Source organism: Lissotriton helveticus, chromosome 5_1 (genome assembly GCF_964261635.1).
Source record: "Lissotriton helveticus chromosome 5_1, aLisHel1.1, whole genome shotgun sequence".
NCBI classification, from domain to species: Eukaryota; Metazoa; Chordata; class Amphibia; order Caudata; family Salamandridae; genus Lissotriton; species Lissotriton helveticus.
This window is the reverse complement of record NC_136065.1, coordinates 928,446,800-928,460,558: the sequence shown is the minus strand read 5'-3', so window position 1 is coordinate 928,460,558 and position 13,759 is coordinate 928,446,800. Positions and strand designations below refer to the sequence as shown.

At 43.3% G+C, this 13,759-nt stretch overlaps 1 protein-coding gene across 2 annotated transcripts in view; it reads right to left on the bottom strand.

Moving 5' to 3' along the window:
* The window catches only part of MYOF (myoferlin), a 680,400-nt gene that overhangs the window by 104,924 nt on the left and 561,717 nt on the right, over positions 1-13,759 (bottom strand). For both annotated transcript variants that reach the window (XM_078643399.1, XM_078643401.1), the window contains 2 exons: positions 1,265-1,363; positions 597-722 (listed from right to left, as the gene is read on the bottom strand). In XM_078643399.1, the coding sequence (XP_078499525.1) occupies positions 597-722; positions 1,265-1,363 (225 nt within the window). The remainder of the gene's footprint in view (positions 1-596; positions 723-1,264; positions 1,364-13,759) is intronic.

Below are 13,759 nucleotides of genomic sequence, written 5' to 3'. Positions count from 1 at the left end.
CTGACATTACTTTCTGTGTCACATTCATTCTTGGAAAGTGAGGGTGTACTGCTAATGTCATTCCCAGGACAGCAATTCTGGTTCACAGGTGTAAGAGTATGCGTCTTGTACGGCTCTTAGTATAGTATGGTTACCGTCACATTATGGAACTCCTAGGCACTTTTGTGTGCGAGGGAAATTTTCATAATTGCAATTAAAACTCAACATAAAGTAAGAAAAAAACACATTGTTTGAATATTGTTTCAATAGTTTTCTTAAGAAAACATTGAAAGCAAAACATACTCATGGAAATTAAAATTAAATATTTATAGTGTTTTCAGCCGTCACTGGGAAGCATTTGCATTTCAGAATAGTGAGAAGAATGAACACAAAATGATAAATTTAACAGAAGCCACAAAGGCTTCAAAAACAGCTCTTTTCTGGTCTGGTAGAGCAGCCCACAACAGTTTGCTAATATGCCCCATAGAATAAGAGGATATCAACAGGATTCATTTTTGCATAAGGCTTTAAAATAACTCCCTGTTCCCTCCCATCTACGTTCACTTTATAAAGGAAATGTTTTTAGATCTATTTTGAGAATAAAAATATCACTTTACCTTAAACTCTCCCACAACGGAAGGGTCCTCGCTTTCATCAGCTTTGCCTCTGAAAAGTTTGAAGGTATCACAGAAGTCAGTCAGTCCATCAAAATCCGGGACATTCTCCAGCTCGGTGTCATACACCTGCAAAAAAACAAAAAGGCAGATAATCACCCATGATCTCCAGAATTAACCCACACGTATCACTACAAGGCACACATGCATTACAGTTCTTCTGCACAGCTACTAAATATATAAGACAGCAATCAGGTCGTCAATAAATAAGTATCTTAATCAAAAACTGAGACGGTTTGATTGGTAGCAGAGGAGAAAATGAAGGTTATTTTTACAGTAAGGTTAACTTGATGCAACGCATCAATTTGGTCTGTTTGGCAAGAAGTTTGTCAGGGACACCCCAACAATGCTGTTCTTTGGGTACAATTATCACAAATCCAGTAAAGCCATTTCATCTTCCAGACCCACTACTCATAAAACCCAGTAAGTTAAAAAGTTAGCCAAGTCTAGGTCTTCTATAAAGGTTAAGTGACAAACTACAACCGGCTTAACGGGAGCAATCTAAAACTGTGAGCAAACCATCTGAGAAAATATCAAACTCTATTTTGATCTCATTTGGCCACCTCCAATAATCCACTTTTCATGATGGACTTTGCTTTTCTAAATATTACCTTTATTGTGTCATATCCTTTCTGAAGATACTGTCCACATTTCTCATGTTCTCCAGTTGAAGCATAATATTTACTCCACCAGTCCACAATTTCTTCTTCCTACAACAAAGTACACACATCTTAGCACAGTGCCATGGAAATGAAACAGTTCATACAAAGAGGCTTAGCAAAGATTGATGAAGCAGGATAAGCTAAAACAACGATTCAGCTAAGCAGATACACTAAAATACGGACAATAACCTGATAGCGGGACGAGCCAACAAAACTAGTGAAGGCTTTCCAACGATTTTACTACCCTAAAATATTTAAAATACCTATAAAAGAACTTTCAAATGTCACTAGAAACATTGGCAAGGCAGGGAGCTTTTACGGTTGCTAGAATCCTTCAGCCTGAACTTTTCCATGTTAATTCCAGGTTGTCGTAGCTGAATGCAGGCATTGCAACTCAGGAGGAGGTTGTGGGGCAAGATGCTGGAGGGGTATTTTACATACCTTCTGACCTCCATTGTTGACGCACAGATTTCCACTCTGCACATTTTATCTCCGGCTATCACACACTAGCAGTTTGACCTGCATCAATGCATGCCACAAGGTGTAGGTTCTGCTCAAACTCACGTCACTAACTGACCAAGGCCCATGTGAGTGGGATAGAACACTCAAGGCTCCTAGCATTGGTCAGGTTGCCTCCCCTCTCTTTCCTGCAGCGTCAGGTGTGATGGACAGAAAAAGTGAGGTGGATCCACACACCACCACCTAAACTTCGATCTGTTCGTGTGCCACAGCTGGTGCTGTGGGTGGATCAATTGAAACAAGGTTCCTGCCACAAGCATAGTGTGAAAGCATTAGTCCACTGCCACCATCCTGAAGCTAACTGCCCTTCTTCATTGGAGGTCTTTGTCTGAGGACGCAGTGTTGGAGGACGCTCAACCCCATCTTCTCCGCAAACCCCCACGTCTCCTTCAACCACACCACCGAACCCCACTGGACCGACCACAGATGCATCCACTTCACCTTCAGTAAACCCACCACACACCACCTCACCTAACAGATGCCACGCCGCTGCTGGTGCAAGGTCACCGAACACCAACTGACCAACCCTTCGCCCTGAGACCACCCCCTGACCCCACCGACCCAGACACCGCCACCCTCAACCTCAAACAATGGATCAACGACTGCGCCGATACCCTTGCTCCACTCAGGACCCCCGCCATCAACCACTCCAGCAAGAAAGGGACATGGTTCACCGAAGACCTCCAAGCCTCCAAGCGCACCTGCCAAAAAATGGAAAAGAACTGGCTCCGCGAACGAACACCAAACAGCTACACGGCCCACAAGACCGCCACCCGCAGACACCACCAGCTCATCAGGACCGCCAAGAGGACAGCTTTCAAGGACCGCCTAGACAACAACGCACACAACAGCAAGGAGCTCTTCCACATCGTGAAAGAACTCTCCAACCCCGGCTCCAACACTAACGATATTCCCCCCTCTCAAGACCTGTGCGACTCACTGGCCAACTTCTTCCATCGCAAGATCGCCGACATCCACAACAGCTTCAACACCACGACCCCCACATCCACCGCCGAGCCCACCAACCCTACGACCACCATGCGCATCAGCCGCCTGATCGCCTGGTCCAACGTCAGCAATGAAGACACCATCAAGACCATGAACTCCATCCACTCCGGATCCCCATCTGACCCATGCCCACATCACATTTTCAAAAAAGCCAGCACTGCCATCGCCCCCCATCTCCGGAAAACGATCAACATCTCCTTCGAGACAGCAACCTTCCCAGAAAGCTGGAAGCACGCCGAGATCAACGCCTTACTGAAGAAACCCAAGGCGGACCCCAAGGACCTCAAGAATTTCCAGCCCATCTCCCTGCTCCCGTTCCCGATAAAAGTCATAGAGAAAATTGTCAACAGATAACTGACCCGATACCTTGAAGACAACAACATTCTGGACCCATCCCAGTCAGGCTTCCGCAGCAATCACAGCACCGAAACCGCCCTCATCGCCGCCACCGACATCAGGACCCTTATGGACAAAGGAAAAACAGCCGCCCTCATCCTCCTGGACCTCTCAGCCGACTTCGACACGGTCTGACACAGCACCCTAACAGCATGCTTCCACAACGCCAGAATCCAAGAGGAGGCCCTGGCCTAGACTACATCCTTCCTCTCCGGCAGAACAAAGAGCGTCCGCCTCCCACCCTTCCGCTCCAAGACAACCGAGATCATCTGCGGTGTTCCGCAAGGATCCTCTCAGCCCAACGCTGTTCAATATCTACATGGCCCCTCTCGCCATGTCGCCCGTCAGCACAGCCTCAACATCATCTCCTACGCCAACGGCACCCAACTGATCATCTCCCTCACCGAAGACCCTCTCACCACCAAAGCCAACCTCCACAGGGGAATGAAGGCTGTCGCCGAATGGATGAAGGACAGCAGGCTGAAGCTCAACTCGGACAAGATGGAGGTCCACATCCTCGGTTCCACCCCCTCAGCCTGGGACGACTCCTGGTGGCCCACCTCACTGGGAACAGCCCCAGCACCCACCGACCACGCACGCAAGCTAGGGGTCATCCTAGACTCCACCCTCTCCATGACCAAGCAGGTCAACGCCATCTCCGCATCAAGTGGATCCCCTCCGAAGCGAGAAAAAACGTCACCCAGGCCCTCGTCACCAGCAGGCTGGACTACGGAAAAGCCCTCTACGCAGGAACAACCACCAAGCTCCTGAGACCGCTGCAACGCATCCAGAACGCCTCGGCGCGACTGGTCCTCGACATCCCCCGACACAGCCACATCACCCCCCACCTGAGAAACCTACACTGGCTCCCCAGCAACAAGAGGATAACCTTCAAACTACTCATCCTACACAACGCCTGACCAGCATACCTCAAACGACTCCGCTTCTACACCCCCACCCGCAGCCTCCGCTCAGCCAGCCACGGTCCCACGCATCCGGAAAATGGCGGCCGGCGGCAGATCCTTCTCCCACCTTGCCGCCAAAACCTGGAACACCCTCCCAACCAACTTCCGACAAACCCAGGACCTGCTGACCTTCAGAAGACTTCTCAAGACCTGGCTCTTCAATCAGTAGCGGCGTGCCCCCCCTTCCCAGCGCCTTGAGACCCTCATGGGTATGTAGTGCGCTTTACAAATTCTTTCATTGATTGATTGAGGACCCCTAGCCTTGGTGGTAGAAAATTGTCTCATGGATGAGCCCACTACAGTGTGGCATTTTTAATTTTTTTTATTACAAAGCTGTTTTCAGAAATAATTCTCTTTGGTACAAACTATACCATCTTTATTGGAAAAAAGGTCCTGGTGAATCAGGTAGGTGTCTACAAATGCCCATTATTAGTAGACAGATAGATCCAAGGCCAATGTATTCAGGATATTTGTAAAATAATATAAAAGATATTTTTTTAATTTGCCAACATCAAGTAAAAGTTAAATTTTATTTGCATAATAATTGTATGTGGTCCTTTCAGGGTGCATACTACAGGTAATTTATCTAACATTTAAAGACCAAACAAGCAACACATTAAAATCCAGAGGCTAGATGACAAATTGTGCCAGTAGAACCAATTCCACTTAGATGCTGAATTCAAAACCTTATTACATCTTGTAAGAACATAATATTGTGTTTGTTTTGTCCTGCACTGCAGTGTTTTGCCACAGCAGCAATCAATTATTTTGTACCCGTCTCACACGGCATGTCTAGATAATCCACTCCTGGATGGCCACAGATGCCTGTGGCACAATGCATATCAGGCTATTGTCACATAATTTCCTTTTCAAGGTTAACTGCAAAATGCACAAAGCAATCTGCTTAATAATACCAATAATCAATGTATACAGTGTTTAAAATAAATATACAATTCTTAAGGGTTAATCCAGTTGTGTTTGACCTAACTTAAGGGCATTCTGGAACATGAGAAGAAGTTCAATGGCCCAACCTGCCGTAGGCAGCAAACCCTTGCTGTGCAAGACCTTCAGCGTGTGCAGATGGCGTTGGTCACTGGACCTGGCATATGGTCAGGCTCCGCGCCAAACACCTGCTGTGTGGATCTTCAGCCACATTCAGTGGGGGTTGACTGAAGGGTCTGGCCTCTGCTGAGTGGGGCCAAAAACTCAGCACCAAGGGTTGGCTGCACCCCTGCCACCTGTGGTAGGCCGTTTGCCAAGTGTAGTGGGGGTTGGCTGCAGGGCCTGTTCTATTAGTGGTTTCCTTTTTTTCAAAGAGGTTTAGGAGTTTGCGGATCCCAGAGTTAAATTTAAGTTGCTAAGAGTTGCCTAACCAGGAACCACGAACCCAGAGCAAGCTTGAGAGCCAAATGCCACCAACACAGGGAAAACTTGCAGGATCCACAGTTCCAGACTCAGGTCCACGAGACCCACAATAGATCAGAGTAGGAGCCCAATGGGATTAGATTATTTTTTTGTCAAGAATCTTTTTATTATCATTTTGTGATAAACATATACATTAACTCTGGGAGGCTAACATAGTATCATCTGTGTCTCATGTGATCCTTTAGAGATTATACTACAAGTTACAGCATTATTCAAATTTCCACAGGATGTTGCATTTCGAGTTCAATCGTCTCCCAGAGTCAACAATGTAGACTTTTATAACTCCCACTGTAAGACTATTGCCCCCCTCCTTAACTCCCCTCCCCCGTCAAACTCCCAAATAAACCAGTGATCAGGATAGCAAGGAAACACAGTGTGATAGGGTGTGGTATCTGTACAGTTGTTAGTGACAGGGTTTAAAAATGGCTGAGTGGTGCTTCAGATCTGGAATAGATGCAATGCTCGTGTCCTAGTGGGGCATGCAATGAGTGGGATAAACTTTGATAAGTAAGTGATTAGTGGTCCCCAAATATATTCAAAATTCTTGAACTCGTCCCGGAAGATGGTGCTCATTCTCTCCATTATGATGGCTTGCCAGAGTTTAGCATGCCATTGTGTTATGGCGGGGGCATCTTATTTCTTCCTCGCCACTGCCAGTGTCAGCTTAGCCGCCTCCAAGCATAAGCATGCTACTGCTTGTTCAGAACCTATCTGATAGCATAATGAGTCTCAAAGGCCCAGAAGGACATATGCCAGGGTGATTGGTAGTGAGTAGCCTAGCAGGTCTTTGAGCTGGGCCAGAATCTCCGCCCAGAATTTTGGATTGTGGGACAATCCCACTATATATGTTGAAAGTCACCCCATAGTCTGCACCCCCTCCAACATAGCTCTGATGTGTTAGGGAAGAGTTTATGCAGTTTGGAGGGATAACAGTACCAATAATAGAGCAGTTTATAGTGGGCTGCTCTCATATCCATAGAACAATTGTGTTGTGTCGTACTATATATTTCTATAATGCCCTCCACTGACTATCCTGTGTTTCGTGTTCAAGGGTTTGTTCCCAGAAAGTAAAGTAGTGTGGTTGTGGGGAGGGCAATGTATGTAGTAGTAGCGAATAAAGAGGATATTGTGACCTTGCTCCCCTTGCCCCTTTAAGGAATTGCTCAATTTGTGTCAGGTACCTTGTTGCTGCCTCTCTCACCTTTGGTTGTGGGGCCCAATGTCTTAGTTGTAAGTAATGGCAGTGTTAGTTATCTTATAAGCAAAAATCTCTTTTGAAATTTTCAAAGGTAAGTAAATCATGGTTGTGGAAGAGTTGTGACAGAACAAGGCAACCCCCTTCCCTCCACGCCTCAAAGAGCCCTTGATGTTGGGCAGGTGGAGGAGGAACGAGGTCTGCGCAGCTACCTTAACCACCTCAACCCAAACCTTCAATGTCCTTCCCGTTGGTGTGCTTAGATAGGTGTTGTGTGGGCGGACCACCTTTGGTTTCCATAAAAGGTCTCATATGACCATACCTGCTATCGCTCGGTCCATGTATAGCCAGTGTTTGTCCGATTCTCTTTGTGACCATTCCGTTACTACCCATAGTTGTAATACATTGTAGCAACAGCAAAAATCGGGCATGGCCAGTCCCCCCTTATCCCTTGGTCGTCTAAGAAGTTTATAGGATAGGCGGGCTCTTTTGTTTTGCCACATGAACCTCGGTACGTAAAGCGTTCAAGTATTCCCTTTCCATGGGGATTGGCAGGCTTTGAAAAAGATGTAGAAACTTCGGTAAAACTACCATTTTGACTGCTTGTATCCTGCCTACCCAGGAGAAATACATTGGTGCCCAGCACTTCAGGTCCCCTGGACCTTCCCACAGCAGGGGAGGGGGAGAATTGGCCAAAAAGAAGTTGGCGATGTTAGGTGTCAAATTGATCCCTAGGTAGGTGAACTCTTTCTGGCCCATTGGAAGGGGGTAACGGACCTTAAATGTTTCCCTTCTCCCCGGGGCAGAGTCAGATTAAGAGTGGAGGATTTAGTTAGATTAATGCGGTACCCTACAATGGTCTTGAAGGTTTGAAGTTCCTCCTGTAGTGCGTTGAGGAAGTTCTGAGGGTCAGTGAGAGTCATTAGAATATTGTTGGCACAGAGGGTTGCCGCTTCGAAATTGATGCATTTGATTGCTTGGTGTGCTCTAATCTTTTCCGCCAGAGGTTCTATGCTCAGTGCGAATAAGAGGGGGATGGAAAATCTCAGGCCTCACCCCATTTACCATTACTCTAGAATATTGGGCCATATAGTTTGCTGAAATCGTCCTAATAAAGAGTTCACCAAATCCAAACCTCTTAAGGGTGTTGAATAAAAAGGGCCAGTCAACGCAATCGAAAGCTTTCTCGGCATCTAGACCTAGCAGTATTGCCAGGACCACCTTCTTTTTGACCTTCTCAATGAGGTGGATTACCCTTCGCACGTTGGCGTTTATTTGGTGTCCCTTAATAAAGCCTAATTGATCGGAGTGAATGATTTTGGGTAGTAAACCTTCTAAGTGTGTTGCCAGGATTTTAGAATGGAGTTTGGTGTCTAAGTTTAGAAGGGCACTGGGGTGATAGGAAGTGTACATTCGGGGGTCTTTACCTGGTTTCAGAAGTACTGATATCGCCGCCTCACTCATGGTTGGTGTTACCTTCCCCGATGCTATGTGGTTGAAGAGCGTGGTCAGGTGGGGAACCAGTTACAGGATGTAGGTTTTATAAAAATGTGCTGCAAAGCCATCTGACCCCGGAGATTTATGTAATTTTAGGGAGGTAAATGCCTGTCTGACCTCTTTTTCTGTGATGGTATCTCTCAAGATATCATGTGTCTGAGCCACTTGTAGTAAGTGTACCTCTTGTAAATAGTCCTGTTGGGTTCTCAGGTCTGTTACGTCGGATGTATATACATTTGCACAGAAATGTCCCATAGTCTGTGCTTTTTCCAGTTCCGAAGTTGCAAGATCACCTGAAGGTAGCAGCAGCTCTCCTATGTATTCCCTTTCTCTCTGGGGATTTGATGTTTAAAACTTGTTTGATTCACGGAGCTCTGCAAAAACGATTCATGGAACTTTGTGAAGCAACGCTTCACATTTTTAAAATTTAACTTATTCATGGCCAAACGGAGACACTTAAATGATAAATTTGTAAAAGCTACCAAATTGAAACACCAAACCAAGGCACTTGAGAAAAGTTCTCCCTTTATGCCACATTCAACCAGTTTTTCCTGTGTTGTGAAACAAAGAATTCTATGGGAATTCAAAGAGGAAAGATAATGTTACTTACCAGGTAAGCATCTGTTCTTGGCATGTAGAGCTATAGATTCACATACTTTGAATACTCTTGCCATCTAGTGTTGGGTCCAGATGTTTGCAAGTTGTTTTTCTTCAAACGAAGTAAGGTGACTCCTCCTTTCCGTGATAGTGCATATGGGCATGGACTCCATTGTTAGATTGTTTTCCCGCACAGGGTGAGAATGGAGATGTCAATGCGTATGTATGTAAACTGAGAAACTAACAACTTTCCAGAGACCGGGGAGGCAGGTGGGCACCTGTGAATCTATAGCTCAACATACCAATAATAGATGCTAACTGGGTAAGTAACATCCATTCGAGGCATGTGAGCTGTAGATCACATGCTTTGCATACACAATATAGCAGTATACTCCCAAAGCAGTAGGTAACCTGTAGTTATTGTAGTTGTCTGAAACAATGTTGTAAATACTGCTTGGCCTACATTAGCTTGTTGCCTCGCTAACACATCTACACAATAGTGTTTGGTGAATGTGTGCAGAGTAGACATAGTTGCTGCCTTACAGATATCAGCTATGGGAATATTCCCTAAGAAGGCATAGAGGCCCCTATTTTGTGATTAGAATGTGCTCTAGGGGGTATTAGCGAAGTTATTTTTGCTTTCGCATCACATGTGTGGTTCCATTTTACGATCCATCTTGCAATACCTAATTTAGATATGGGATTGCCTTTGTGTGGTGGAGAGAAAGGAACAACGAGTAGCTTTGTGAAATTATTTTGTTCTTTCAAAATACTAAAGTAGAGCTTTTCTAAAATCAAGGGTGTGTAGAGCTCGTTGTGCCATAGACTCAGGTTGAGGAAGGAACACAGGTAACTCAACTGATTGATATGAAAGGCAGAAACTACTTTAGAGAGAAATTAAGAATTGGTGCAAAGAACCACTTTGTCCCTGTGAAGCCGAAAGAAAGGCTCTTGTATAGTTAATGCCTGGAATTCACTAACTCTCTTCAGTGAAGTTATTTTAATGAGGAAAGCACCTTCCATGAGAGTAATTTTAATTGGCACTTATGCATTGGTTCAAATGATGAACCCATTAGACTTGTAAGAACTATATATTTAGGTTCCACACTGGTGCATGTGGGACTCTTGGTGGTATCACTCTTTTTAATACTTCCATAAAGGCTTTAATCACCGTTATTCTGAAAAGAGATAAGTGTTGTTTTGTAAGTATGCAGCTACTGCTGGAAGATGTAAGTGAATAGATGTGTAGGCTAATCCACATTGCTGTAAATGTAACAGATGAGGTTTTGTACAGAATCTTCAAGAGGATTGATATGGTTATTGTTACAATAGATAACAAATCCTTTCCATTTAGCCGCTTAACATGCTCTTGTAGTAGGTTTTCTAGCCTCTTAGGATATTCATACTGATGGAGCAAGGTTTTGTGGAAAAGAGACTTGCTCCGATGCAATCCACTCATTTAACTTACTACACAGTTATTAACAAAAGTTGTTGAATAACTAATACGCACCACATGGTGGTCCCATGTAGGAATCACAGGAGTATGAGGAATGTATGTTTGAGTGAGCGGGTCAAAGGCCGAAATCTGTTATACGTAATTTGTGTATTGATTCACATTAGTCTATGAGGAAAATTGGTGTTTCTAAATTTAACATCGAGCTTGGAGTAGAATACGATCTCCACAATATGGAATATGTTGTTAGAGGTCGTAATAGATAAAATGTTTAAATACTGCCTTTTTACAACACAAGATCCTGTTATATGCATTTGTGTATCAATTAGGATGACCTTATGAGTATAATTTGTGGTTTGTGTAGACAATCAGTTCAGAGTTCAGCAATGATTTTCTACTCTGGGTGGATTTTATAAAACAGATTATAACTGAGCATTTGTAAAAAAAAAATAGTTTAAAAAAAACACTATACGATTAGAATATGACATAATTCTGAAGTTTGTGTCCTTTGTTTTTTTCGCTTTTTAGTTGGTAATGAGACAACGTATAGTTTAGTCAAGTTACAACACCGAAACGTGTCGACGCACATATTCACCATTAAATCCGAGGAACTGCCAAGGGTGTTATTAGTTGCACCATATTTGATTCTAATCGGATTAATATTTTATAATGTTTTTCAATTGATTCAGTTTCTCTTTTGTCTCTTATGTCGATTTTATTATGACGTTTGGTGTATTATGTGGATATTTTGTTTTTAATATTATGAACTTGTGAATTTTATGTATTTTTAAATGTTTGATGCTATATAATAAATTTACAACAGACCCAACATCAGTTGATGTTTGCTATATTTTAAATACTTATACTTTATTCCATGTTTAGTTTAGGAATGTTCTGATTTCTGACACCGGTGTGAATGAAGGGTGTTTGTATTGGTATAATATTAGGCAAGTATTTTTACTTCCCAAGGGGTCTCTCCTTTGTTGATTGTTTGTTGCTACTAACACAGTTTCATTAAGAAAAGTTTAAGACAATAAGGTTTCGTATTACCTTGTAAAGGGAGGGTCAGTCACCGGAGTTGCACTGACGTCAAAAAGAGCAGCGCTGGGATTGGATGAAACAGCAGGTGTGAGAAAGGAGCATATTGTAAAGGAGAGGGTCAGTAGTGAGGAGCAATACTGACCTCACAAAAAGGCTGCGCTAGTATTGGTTAGACGAGCAGCGCATGCCTGAATTTTGATTGGTTGCTGGATAGAAGCTTTGTTAGAATTGGTTAAAAGAAAATTTTATGTTGGATTCTGATTTGATATTTGGTGTGAGTTGCACTGAAAAATTACGAGATATAACAGAACACGAGAATTTACGAAAGACTCTTTCATATATCGTGCATCTAGAATGTACGGAGACAAGAGGAAGATTTCAATAATAAAGAAAATTATGAACTTTTTTAAGATAAGCGTGTGTTGACTTGAGATGGAATTCCTATTCCGCCACCAAGGATGCCTGCTTCATTTCTGATGATGGCAAGAGGCTATCATACTTGTGTAAGGATGGAGAATTGGATACAGTATACGAAAGGTGATGGTGTTCTAGCTTTCCCCGAACATGGTACGTACGTTTAATGGGAGAATTCTTCAGAATTTGAGAATAAGAATGAATGATTTAGAGTGAACAAAGCAAACACAAGGCGATGGACGGAGTGCTGAAACTTTTCAGACACCTCGGTTCAGACCCAGCTATATGCAAATCAGTCCATCTCCTTGTGTTTGCTCCGTCCATCATCTCCTTGTGTTTGCTTTGCTCCCCCTAAGTTGGCAAGGTACGCCAAGACGTGGGTCTCTTCCTCACTTTGCCACTGGATTCAAGCTAACCTGGCTGATGATGGCTGTTAGCCTGAAACCGGTCCCAGGATGCTTGTTTCCGGTCCAGGGAAGACATGGCTTGGCAGTTCGGGCTGGACTGTTCCCATGAGGCACAGGGTCAAGATTGATTTGCATATAGCTCTGGCTGTACTGGAGTGGCAAAGTGAGTTAAACAATGATGATGGATTCAACCTAGATCTGTGACTGGGGGTTAGTGTCTGAAAAGTTTCAGCACTCCTTCCATCATCTCCTTGTGTTTGCAATGAATTTAGAGCCAAGACCTAGGTTGACTCATTATGAGGCTTTGAAAGAATGGGAAACAGGCATCTGAACAAGAGAAATTCAGAAGTGGTAAGAGATTGAGGATTTTTACCTAGATAACCATATGAGTCACGTGAGGATCAGATGAAGAAATGGAGAAAAGCTATGGTATCAGAAGGTTTATATCCAGTGTTAATGGCTGAAGAGCAGTCCAGAGGCAAGTGTAAGGAGTAAAAAGCACATGAATATGTCAGGGTATGGAGAATAAGATGATGAATTGTTGGAGGATATTTTAATTAAAAACCCTCCACCGTATCAAGAGGTGTCTAGTAGAGTTATCCTGAATACGCCAGTTTTGGGAACACCATTAGTTCCACAGATTCTTCAGGATACATCAAGTCCTAGAGTATTTCAAGATAGCGAGAGAGAAGCTTTGAACAAAACTAGAGGAGTTAGTACAGAAAAAAGTCTGTTAAACTTGAATACTGAAGCCTTAACAGTGCCAGTGGTGACAATTGGTCCAGTGATCCCATTGTTTGGAGATAAAAAGAGTAGTCCAAAACCACAAACTGTAACAGTACCCTTAAGTAATTTTAGAAAAGAGATAGGGATGTCGGTTGATCAAGCTAGTAAGAGCAATTCGGTTATTTCATTAATGGATCTTCCAATTATTGAACCTTTAACTGGGACCCCAAAGAAAGTTACACCTGAAAAGGCGAAAGATAAGGTGTCTACAGGCCCTAGTGGAACGGGAGATTCAACAATGGAAATTCACAACCAAAGGTTTTAGATATTGCCAGATTGAAAGTGGATTTGGAAGAAATGATAGCTGGTAATGTAAGCACAGAAAGATTGAACATTTATAGTGAAGAAGAATTGTTGTTTTTGTGTAAAAGCATAAGAAGAGCAAAGATTTTTCATGATAAGTTAACAGAGGTTGCTTCAGAGATTGGAATATATATAAAAATATCAAAATTATTGCAATAACCATATCGAGTGGAGTTTACTGAAAAGGATTTAGAAAGTATAAATACTTCTGGTAAAAGACTGCAGATAAAAGAATTAATGAACATTTTGAGAAAATGGGAAGACATTGATAAATGGAGAACTAGATGGATAAGAAAGAAAGAAGAAGCACAAGCTAAAGAAGCATAGTCTGCATGTCCATTAAGGGAGTCAGAAAAGGCTGAAAGGGTATGTCCAATGAGGGAGGTACCTGGTGGTCGATATGTTCATGTTCCTTGGAGTAGACAGGATATTTTGTCA